At 45.9% G+C, this 11,577-nt stretch overlaps 2 protein-coding genes across 2 annotated transcripts; one reads left to right on the top strand and one right to left on the bottom strand.

Moving 5' to 3' along the window:
- Window positions 1-376: 376 nt before the first annotated feature.
- On the bottom strand, window positions 377-2,820 carry RhiXN_01037 (vacuolar protein 8; the record flags this gene model as incomplete). The annotated part of the gene is made up of 11 exons (XM_043320856.1): window positions 377-687; window positions 739-897; window positions 950-1,072; window positions 1,131-1,505; window positions 1,558-1,686; window positions 1,739-1,861; window positions 1,965-2,087; window positions 2,143-2,265; window positions 2,329-2,565; window positions 2,628-2,714; window positions 2,799-2,820. 11 exons carry the CDS (start codon window positions 2,818-2,820, stop codon window positions 377-379), a joined length of 1,812 nt encoding a protein of 603 aa, XP_043179868.1.
- A 3,183-nt stretch (window positions 2,821-6,003) lies between these two features.
- RhiXN_01036 (uncharacterized protein) lies at window positions 6,004-8,394 on the top strand (the record flags this gene model as incomplete). Its single annotated transcript, XM_043320855.1, has 15 exons — window positions 6,004-6,372; window positions 6,426-6,441; window positions 6,502-6,516; window positions 6,574-6,687; window positions 6,764-6,829; window positions 6,894-7,045; window positions 7,103-7,135; window positions 7,188-7,211; window positions 7,267-7,525; window positions 7,575-7,603; window positions 7,676-7,735; window positions 7,807-7,894; window positions 7,953-8,007; window positions 8,066-8,231; window positions 8,281-8,394. The coding sequence occupies 15 exons, from the start codon at window positions 6,004-6,006 to the stop codon at window positions 8,392-8,394; spliced, it is 1,560 nt and encodes a 519-aa protein (XP_043179867.1).
- Window positions 8,395-11,577: the final 3,183 nt, after the last annotated feature.

The raw sequence follows: 11,577 nt of genomic DNA, 5'->3' as shown, positions 1-11,577 counted from the left end.
CAATTACAAGTTCGGGCTCTGTTGAATTGCTGACAAACTGGGTCCCCGGTCGACCGCCTTCTCCACCTGTCATCAAAGTGTTCTTGCGCACCCTCGTTGCCAACGTTATACGTCACCGGCTTTGACAACTTGGCCGAATAACATACAATCTTTGTATAGAATATTGTAAACAAGCGCCTTTCATAAACAACCATCCTTTCCATAGCAATCGCACACTGGGCATACACTATCACACCAGTCAAACTAAACCGAACCCAATACTAAAAGCCACTCTCAAGATAGTACTAGAAATGAAAGAACAAGCAAAGAAAGATTAACAATGCAGAAGGATTCCCAGCCTCATCTCCGTCTCTCCCATACCACTACTCCAGAGCACTTAATCGTGACGTGAGGGTTTAAGTGCCTCTCTCACGCTCTTCCTCAGCTCATGATCATCCCTCTCGTCATCGCCGGCAGACACTGACGCACCCTCCTCTTCGGGGCCATCTCCGTCGGTAAATTCGAGAATACGCCGCGCCAGCGCTGCGATTTCGCCCTGTCCACCTTCGCCAGCATCGTCAGAAGAGGTACGCGATTGGGAGTGGGACCCGGGTGAGCTCGAAGGAGAGCTTGCGGCCGAGGCCGAAAGGTGTCGGATGTGAGGAATAAGCAAAGGCGAGGAGCGAATGTTGTGTGTGAGTTGAGCATCTACGCAATGATTAGATGTGCACGTAAGCAAGCCAATATTATGCAACGTACCCCGTGATTCCAAGAGTTGAACGATCGTCCACACTGCAATGTGTTGGAATGTAGCATCCGTACTGCTCAGGAACCTGAACAAGTACGTGTGAAGACCGCCCTCAGGTTTGTCCCAGACCTCATTGAATGCACTGTAGTCATCCAAAGAGGAGCGCTCCTCTGAACTCAGACGTTAAATGACCGCATTTAGGCAAAGTATGACCTTACTCACCCTTAGAAGACAAGTTGCCCAGAGCAGCAGCGCTGTTACCCTGAACCTCTACACTGGGTGAATTCGTCAAAGGAATCAAGACCTCACAGATACCCATCTCGAGCAGCTGAGGCTTCAGTTCATCTATCACAATCAGTCAGGGACCGATCTCGTCACAAAACCAAATCTTCAAAGGACTTACCACTCAGCGCCAAAACAGCTACGCATGCAGTCATCTCACTCTGGACGTTCACAGGCACGCTGAGTACTAGGTCCTTGATCTTCTGAGCTGCACCCGCGGCCACAATCTGGCCTTTGTTCTTCTCACTGCTAGCAGCAAGGTTACGCAAAGTTGAGATAGCATGACATTGAACCTCTTCGTTCTCTTCAAAGCTCAGAAGGTCAACCAGAGGGCCCAAGTATCCTGCTTCAATTATGGGCGCCTCGTTCAGAGGATGAATGGAAACATTTCGGACACATGCAGCTGAAGAAAGAATCAGAGGAAGGAAGGTGCTATGCAAGAGACGAAGTAGAGGCTGAAGGCCATCAGCTTTGACAATCTCGAGCTGATATTTCTCTACAAGTAAATGAGTCTTTGATAGCATATCTCTTCGAGGTAGCTAGCTCACCGTCGGATGCAAGGTTACGGAGAGCCAGTGCGGCTTGGCACTGGACCTTCAAACTTGGGCTGTCCATGAGTGCAACCAAACTTTGCACAAGTTTAGGCTCGCTCGAGGCCAGCTTCTTGCGATTTGCAGCTGTGAGAAAATGTGTCAATCACGAAGCCCAAACAAAGTCTAAACCGCTTACCATCGACGGCAATATTACTGAGCGCCGTAGTGCAGTAGTATTGTACGTCAGTATCGGGAGAATTAAGCAATCCAACCAATACTGGGATGGCACCGGCATTAACAAGCTGCTGACGGTTCTCGTCTAACACGTGCCCAACCACGTTGTCCCGCCAAAAAGAAAAAAAGAGAAAAAGAAAAAGCAACCGTCAGTGAACTGTCCGAATATACATACAAACAAAACACACCAGAATGGGTCATATTGAGAAGGGCACCAGTTGCGTTTCGCTGAACACGCATGTCCTTGGAGCGGGCGAGTCGGGTTAAAGGAACAAGCGCCCCGGACTTGGCAATCATGGTCTTGTTCTCGTCTACAATCAAGGGCGAGACTAAGTTTAACAGTCCAGTTTAGAGGCACAGACTCACCATGTGTTGCCAGGTTAGTAACACATCCCACTGCGTTGCACTGGACCTCAACGTTGGGGCTAAGCATCTGCCTGATGAGAGGCTCGAGCCCGCCGAGCTTGACAATCAGGATCTTGTTCTCAGCTGATCGGAATAACCAATCAGCAATTAGGTTGTGTTTACTTGTCGAGCCGGAAGCTAACTCACTGTTGACGGCCAGATTACCCAGCGCAGCACTAGCAGCTCGTTGAACCTCAGTATCGTGACTGCTGAGCAAGAACAAGATGGGGTCGAGCGTATCTCTCCCGACTTGACGGACTTCCTTCTCAGTGATTTCGGCAAAGGCGAGCGCAGCGCTTCTCTGCAAATCGACATTCTCCGAGAACGATAAGATGGTAAGTGCAGAGAGTGGGGAGCCGCTGAAAAAGTTGGTTGTTGTTCGATCTATGTCCAAGACAGAGTAAGCGGTCGGTAGGAATGATGACGAAATAGTGACGAAAACGCACTCTCAAGGAACTGGAGGAGATCCGCAACTGCCTCCCGTTCATTCTCGAGCAACAACGGCTCATAACCCTGCGCTTTGTTGGACCGGCCTGAAGACGTAGAAAATTGAACAAGTCTTGTTTAGTCCCAGCCACACCACATTTAAATAATAATAAAAATTAAATAAGACATACAGCAGGAGCAAAGGTTTCCCATGACTAGGCGACGAGTGGCGACGTGGTATAATTAAAGAAAAGAAGTGAGAAAAGAAACCCCTCTGGAGTGTGGAGGAGCGTGGTGGGATGAACGTTAACCACAAACAGAGGCGCTTACGACTGACCCCGGACACTGAGATTTGTCAGCTCTATACGTCACCAGACCCCAAACACTCCTAACATGCTGAAAATGCGTGATTAGTCCTTTACATAGATGTGTTATGTGCTGCGTGCAATAAGTGGAGCTGAATGAATCTGACTATTAACAAGTTAGAAGCTTCCTAAGTCTCTATATGTCTGTACAATGTATTAGTTCACCTTTTACTTAGAACGAAGTGCTCCTTAAAAAGTCGACACCAAACATGCATTCAGCGTGTACAAACTGAGATGGACAAGCCTGTAAATTAACTTCGTTTTACGCTACTCTCCCTGGGAGTCAAGCTCGGTAGAACACTTGCGCCTTGTCTCACTAAAGGGTGGTCTACGAGGCTGCATCTTTCCCTGAACGAAGATTATTGTTCATACGACTCGAGGTTTGAAAGGTGACCATGAACTGTACCAAGACAGTTCTCACACCCCCACAAATCCACCAAACGCACGAGCCTAATTGCGCGGGGCACCCGACCTACTCTATAAGACTATCAAATACCTCAGCCTTGGAATTCAAAGTTTGCGGGCTGAGCCATTACCGAAAGCGATCACTTCAACTAGCTACAGTATGACCAGATTAGCCGTTCAAATCTGAACGTTGTAAAAGCAATTATGAGATACCTATCATTCAAGACTTAAGGGATGACCCCAGAATCCGACACTCCGATGGCCAGCACAGTTATGATTCTTCTACAATGCTAAAGCCAGGTTCATCCGATATCCTATTCTTGAACATGCGTTATGTACACATCAGCATTCATGCAATTCAAAACAAGCTTCGAGACTCCTCGTGCTCGTCGGACACCATACCTTGGTTATGCCCGGGGTGCTCCACTTGGTGAATCAACGTGGATGTGGATATGTCCATTTGAATTACACCGTAATGCCTTCCTCATGTATAGATAGCTACGCTACACCAAGGAATTTTCCGATGAATTGAAAACAGGTGTAAGAGTGAAATTCAGAAGTTCATTATCATAACAAAGAACCCCGTACCTTTTGTAACTGGTTACTATGTTCTAGAGAATGAAGGCTCAGTTTCGAGCGATGTGAAGTTCGGTGAAGAATTAACGCTCCAAGAAGTAATTGGGGCCTAAACCTAAGGGCACCACTTGATTGATACAATTACTGTAACCCATTTTGCTATATGCATATCAAACACGCACACTGCCTAAGCCACGCCGCCTAGCATACACCTACTTGGTATTGTAGTATTCATAGATGTTGGTTTTTCGGCCAAGTTGATCACTGTAGTGTGATAAGATCCTGAAAATCAGTACATCAGTAAAAGATTCCTTTTTTCAGTAGGATATGGCCTGAAAATTACAATGTTAGTATGCCTCCCTCAGCATGAATCATACTATGCAAGAATTGATACCTAAAATCAGTATGTATTGATCTTGATTTCAGCTCAATTCTCACTTAAACACACGCACTGATTTTCAGCATTATAACCTTGTACAGTGGATCCATGATCATGGGTTCGAAGTTAGGTTCTGTAATTGTATTCTGTATTAATAGTCCTTGGGCTATGAGCCTTATCAGGTACTATGTGCAATACTCAGCCCATAGACTGGATAGTTGGGGGGTTTCGCCTACCAATAATGGACCCATGATTTCAATATTAATACCTTTCAGCTCGCGCTTTAGCTCACTGTGGTTCGCATCTCAGGTTAAGTTTTCTTTGGCCAAGAAATGGCCTTCGTTTCTTTGATTGAACCTCTACTTGTCAAGCTAGGCGTTGACTGGAGTGAGCATCAAGACCCCAGAGAGACATGGTAGATTTCAGCATACACTAGTCCCCACTCGCTGGTACAATATATTGGCTTAGCCCATAAACGATACAAGGCCGAACACGCTTGTGTCCTTGTATTCATATACCCCGTGTTTAATCGTAGATTGGCAGCTCGTGTATGTATCCGCACGATCATCCATAGTATTCTGGCCGAACTGTCCGAGTCTGAGCTAGACGAAATCTGCGCTATCGGGCCCATTCAGAGCGAGCGCATTCATGACCACGATGTAGTTAGATCTACGCTACTGCCCAATGGAGTAACGGCTTAGTCCCGTTAAAGATAGAATGTGCAGATGCTCTTAATACCACCTGCAAACAAAATGCGGGGTTTAGCTATGGATTAAGAGGTAAGGTAAGTAGGACGTCCGAAATGCTGCCGGTTGTAGGACTCGATGCATACCTTTCTAGGTCCACATATGATTCTTGAAAACTGATTGTTCAGTTCACTCTACTGGGTGTTCATAGTTCGAAGAACTTGGACATAGTGGAACGCCCATCCGGTTTGATGCAAAAGGAATAAGGCTGGCGATGATGTCAGAGTCCAAACAGCGTATTCAACTTATAGCAATATTCATGGACGCATGCTACGTAGTTTCTACAGGACTTCAAGTGAGGTTTGAATTGTAATGGCTGATATTACTCATTTGCTAGGTCTTGATTGTCCAGACGCACGAGCTGCCGGTCCAGAACTTGAACCCCTTCAGGCTCGTACGGCAAGGCCGACCACCCTCGCCCTGAAGGCCTATTGGCGCATCTATTCCAACAGCCGTGAGAGCCAGCACAGCGTAGATCAAACCCTTTGTACGTAGGCATACGGACATGTTGTGCTCGGAGTTGGTTGCACGCGTTGGTCCTTGTACCGTAATAGGCATTCGTGTGGTTTGTGGCATTGTGTTTGTGCGGGACCCCGCGACCTTCCCCACGTCATATGACCTAATATGGTGAGAGGATGCGAGGCCACCGAGACCACGACTGCCACACGTTGATCAAGATACCGTTTTCCACCTTTTTCGTGGCATATATTCTGGAAAGTGAACTCCGTTGATGCTGAAATGATCTAATCCCGGACTCGAGCGACGGAGTTATATAACGGCATAGAGATCGAGTGCATCCCAATCACTCTCTGCTTAGACATTTTCCTTCTACTAGATTGTTATCATCCTTACCTTGAAGCTGGACTCTGGGAAAAATAGATTTGTTTTGACTTGAAACATCAAATAGACTTTGTACATTCTCAAAATGTCGCTCCATCCCCCCAATTCTATGCGCCTCAAAGACGGATGGACAGCTAGACCCACACTTTCTAGACGCTCTAGCTTGGGTTCTGATATTTTTGGGCCCCTTTCTCGAAGAAATACGAGCCATTCACAGTCCATCGACTTCCTTGATGTCGGCTCTAGAACCCCTCAGCGTTCCACCGGAACGCCTGCATCTACCATCGCGCCCAGTTCTGTTGATCTCAATCCGCCTGCCAGACCAGAGGACATAGACTTGGGCTCCTTTATCGTTATTTCGGGTGGTACAGGGTGCAATGCGATCTGCGAAGCTTTCGGAAAAGATGCGTCATACGTTCTGCCTGTATCAGATAACGGCGGGAGTTCTAGTGAAGTAAGTTTGCCTATCTGACTAACAAACTATCTTTAAACTGACATCCCCAACAGATCATTAGGGTGTTGGGTAAGCACTGTCATCATCAAATGTCAGTTTACTCGCCTTATTAATTTTTGAGCAACAAAGGTGGACCTTCTATTGGTAACTTTCTGCTTGATAGGTTGGGCTACGCCTTTAACTGAAATAATACTCTATTAGGCGACATTCGGTCTCGTCTGATCCGGTTAATTCCTGCTGGGCCGCCACCCGCCGCGGCGATTAAGAATTTGCTGTCCTATCGCTTTCCGTCCGACTGTTCGGAGCGCGAAGCACGTGAGTTTTGGAGAGGTTAGCCCACTATGGAGACGGAGATTTCCACGTAATTAAATTAACTTGACGTCTGTATTAGACATCGTTGAGGGAAAGAGCAAAATTTGGGCCGGTATTCCACCTGATCGAAAAGAGACCATCCGAGGTATGTTCATTCTATGCACCAATCACAGAGCTTGAATCTAATACAAAGCACGAAGGTTTTCTAGTCTACTTTGAATCTGAGCTTCTCAAGCGGGCACATAAAAATTTCGACTTTCGTAATGGAAGCCTTGGGAACTACTTCCTGGCGGCGGCTCAAGGCTTTTTCCGTTCTTTGCCTTCAGCCATATTCCTATTTTCAAGTATCACACACAGTCAGGTAACAAACTGGTCCTTGACGCTCTTCTCAATTTAGATTAATCGTGATTTGATTTAGGCTCATGTGCTTCCCGTGTTGGTTACGAGCCACGTACGTAGATTTAGAATTTTATGATCATGGCAATTGACATGCTTATGTTTAGTTTGTGACAATCGCGGCCGAACTTGTAAGTTCCCTTATCCCCTTCAATTGGGTCGCACTGAATAATACCTCTATGGTAGACAAATAAGCGTACCATCGTTGGCCAATGTGAAATCTCCCATCCCGTCCCCAGTACCAAGCCCTCAGCCTTAGCGGGCGCATCCACGCCCCAGAGTGAGCTAGAGTCTGAAGAAACACCGGGCGAAGGAGAGGAAGATGACGATGATGATGAGCATGGCGGCGGAGCAGCTGATACTTCAAGGCTAAATGCGATGTTCAGCAAAGCGCCAGAGGGTGAAGGTTCGGCTGCATATGCTAAACTGGAGGCCCGAATCAATCGTGAGATTTAAATGCTTAGGTTGTGGGCCATGTCTAAATATAAATTTAGGTGTCTTTTATATTAATGCATATGGTCAAGTAAGTTTGTGACTTGTTCCGCTAGCGAAAACCGTGGCTCATGCATATATGCTCCTATCATTCAATTATTAGGAAATATTCCCATCGCCCAATTCTGACTTTATCGAAAATCTTGGGAAACGTAAGACACTGGTATATAGCTGCGGATCGTTATGGACGAGGTTGGGAATTCATAAGCATTTCAATCCCTGACGTGCTAACAGATGCGCAGTATCATTCCATGCCTCGCCTTACGTGGTGTCGCCTCGGCCATTGCAAAATCAGCATCCATCCAAGCCAAAGTTCTGCTTCGTTAGTAAACGTTCGATACACTGTTATACTGTCCCGCTTACACTCCGGCTTTCAAAAGTTAACGGTCAAAATGATCGCGAGACAGAGGGCTATAGCGCCGAAGACTATGTAAAGTACGTGCCATGCATTTCATTGGAATTGGCGCCAACCGGTCGTTTTGCATGGAATCAGTGCGATAGCTCGGGTCCTCAACCGTCATGACCGGTTGTCTCATAAAGCTCTAAAGGGCACCCAGACGCCTGATTTTTTAATTCGAGATTACCCTGTTTCAGCGTTTATAACCCACGTAATCTATCTTCGTGGTTCAAGCATCCGGGTTGACCAAGGAAAACTAGCGGTAAGAAATTCCGTCTTACTTACAAGATACACGTTGAGTATTACAACAGGCTGCGGGTGTACACTGCGTGGAAGTGGAAGGGCCATCTGGGGACAAACCTTTGTATGACCCCGCGACTGTTCGTTGGGCATTGGATCAGGTCTATCGCCGAGACATCCATTGATGAACATTGACATTGTATCCATAGGATCAGAGTTATGGTAACTGACTGATTCGATGATGAAACTTCATAATATACAATAGATCTGATTCACCACTGTTGACATTATACACTTGATAACAGTAGATATTGGTGGCTGACCCGAGAAATGACCCGATCCTGTGGCGAAATCAGTGGCTGTGTCGTACGCGAAGATCATATCCGCAGCCTACCTCTGCCTCACGCAGCATAAGAACGCTGTATCCCGACATTACGATTGCCATGTACTCTATTTCGGGAACACATAGATGGTATTTAAGTAGTTGCTGCGTCGTGAGCCAGAACTACAACGACTTTCACTTCTGGTGCGCCCTCTGGACGGACCGAGGAGGAAAATATTACCCGGACGGCCAAACCTCGACCGACTGTCAGTCGTGCAACCATGGTTACCATCGTTCTCCCGTCAAGCCACAGGACAGAACATAGGCAAACACTAGAATTCGATTATTCTATAAAACACTCTGCCTCAGCCGTTCACCAACCAGTAATCTATTGTGCAATGCCCTCGAGAACGCATACCTCGCGATATCGCCTCCCTGACATTCCTACTCACCCTTCCTATTATCGGTACAAGACTAAAATTAGTGGACGAACTATATGCTACCCGCTAAAGCAGCGAGAATCGGCACACCTACCTACGGAAGTGATCGGACTCATCCTGGTTCATTTAAGTAAGAGTGATCGTATGTACATCCTGCCTAATTTTATCCAATGATATCTAACCAACTATGTGACCATAGTGTCAAGAACATCTCTTGTCAACCGATTGTTTTACCAGGAATGTACCCGCCTTATGTACCGCGTTATTCCAAAAATGACCGTCAGGCGCTCGGTGATGGTTATATGCGCCCTAGCACGATCGCCAAGGCTCGCATCATTGGTCCGGTCCTATACAATCACATTGAAACACGCCGACCCAACTGAAAATCTTTACCGCTTGTTAGCAAAGGCTTTGGGTTGTATGGTAAACTTGCGCTCCCTTTCATTCGAGATACCAGGTAAGAAACCTATCAGTTACTTCTTACATCTCTTGATTTACTCACCAGTTATAAGGAAACAAATCTTGGGTACTTGAAAAATGCTCTGCCAATATTCGTTGGTTCAAATCATCACTTGAATTTGATGCCAAATTGGCCGATTGGCTAGCTACGAAACCATACATCCGCGACCTAATCTTAACGCGTGCGAAGTGTTTTTCAATACAACCTTCTCATCTTCCGGATCTCTCGATTATTTTTGGTACCCCAGCTACAGTGTTGTCGGCGATCAATGGTCGCCCGATAGCGAGCGTGTGTTTCGGGCTAAATGGCCCTGTTATGCTTGACTTAGACAATCTTTCTAAAACTACAGTCACTGTCGATCATTTCGGGGTCGCATTTGACCCTATGGCGAGGGGTGAAGAGCCAAATTGCATAGACTTTGTCTATAGGTGCTCAGCTCACGTACCACGTGTACAAAAGCTTAGTTTCTTCGCCACACGAAGTACATTTAGTCCAGTGAGTTGGCTCTTTGGAGGGTATGCACTCAATTGAAACGCCTTACAGTCATTCTATCCGACCATCGCGCAGCTTCTCTCAAGATTCCCCAACCTAAAGTACCTACAGTTTGTTCTCGGAGATAGCGGAAGTGGTTTTCCGGTTGATCAAGCAACTCAGTTGGAGCTCTTACAAGACTTTCACTACTACAACTCAGAATTACGAAGCGTGACTTTCCCCGGAAACCTAACTTGGAATATTGAATAATCATGTTTTTCCTATACTTTGGTATCACCGGGATTTGGTTTCGGGACCAATCTCTACTACCTATTTCTGTGATATTCCTTCTTGCGTTTATCTGGGCACACCAAAAAGGATGCATTCCTGAATCATTGTTTTTATTATTTAAGCTATTTAATTTTATCCCATTTTCATGAGCTTGATGAGTACACGTACACGTTGAGAACGTATCCTACATAGCCAAGGCGTAAGCAATCATCTCCAGCTCGTGTTTATATAGTTTACGTATATATAGGTCCAGGATCATAGGCTCCGTTCCAACTAATATTATTAGCACATGGCGGTGTACATGTAAATTATATTGCCAGCGAGTCCGGATCCGAATCAACTGTCTGGAGGGATACTCTGCACATGCCTTCTGCTTTGATAGATCATTAACATTAGATGTGCCCGAACCTGATATAGCAACCAATGAAGTATCCTCATCATGTATGCATATAACGAATAGTTGCCAGTGAAACAAGCCAAACCTTTCAGCCTCCATTTGAACTAGCCTCGTATGTTAGAACCGATCAAGGTGCCACAAGTTAATAGGCTATCTTGGGTGTGGGGAAGAATAACTGGCGCATTTGGCGTATTAAACCGCATCGCTTAAAATATAATAACCGCATCGCCTCATATTTTAAGTTTAATTGCTATCTCACGCAAAGGCCAGTACGCCCAGAATGGGTCACGGCGGGCATGCATGGTTGTCAGGCTAAATTGATACATCAAAGTCACAACCAAACGCTGGTTTTCGGACAATACACGTTTTGACTCCTGTCCCAAAGATCCCAGACCTCGGTTGATCCTTCTAATGACTGCATACTGTATCCTGGCTGCAGGCTGCGGCTGATATCTTTTGTACGATCGCGTCTGCCACAAGCCTAATTATAATGTGATATGTCAATTGCAACGATTGGCATTTATTTGGTGCTAGTGGATGCTTGCAGCCAGCTCTTAGACTTGTATCAATGTATACATGCCGCACTAATTCTAAAGGATCGATGCAAACAAACAAGGATGTTAGAAGTTAATTTTAATATGAAACTTCTATTGGGGATCTTTTATTGGCATATAGGTGTAGCCTGGAATCTGGGATTCTGTTATTTGTAGTCACCATGGGAGCTAATTGTGATTCCCACCAGGTAGTTTCACTATGATTTCCCATCGCATATATCCAACTTTCGACCAATTACGTGATATTGAATTGCGTTGAGGGTCAGGCTGTAGCAAATAGGCGTTATGGATAACCGGGGGGACTTGAATCAGAGGATAGGGGTATTATCTCGAGATAGCAAGAGCTAGGCTAGCCCTTAATTCGAGATGATGATGTACATGAAGAACCGCCAATGAATGAACACAATTTCATGCACAGCCAAACATGTGCCGA

This window comes from Rhizoctonia solani, chromosome 4 (genome assembly GCF_016906535.1).
Source record: "Rhizoctonia solani chromosome 4, complete sequence".
NCBI classification, from domain to species: Eukaryota; Fungi; Basidiomycota; class Agaricomycetes; order Cantharellales; family Ceratobasidiaceae; genus Rhizoctonia; species Rhizoctonia solani.
This window is presented reverse-complemented; position numbering and strand designations above follow the sequence as displayed.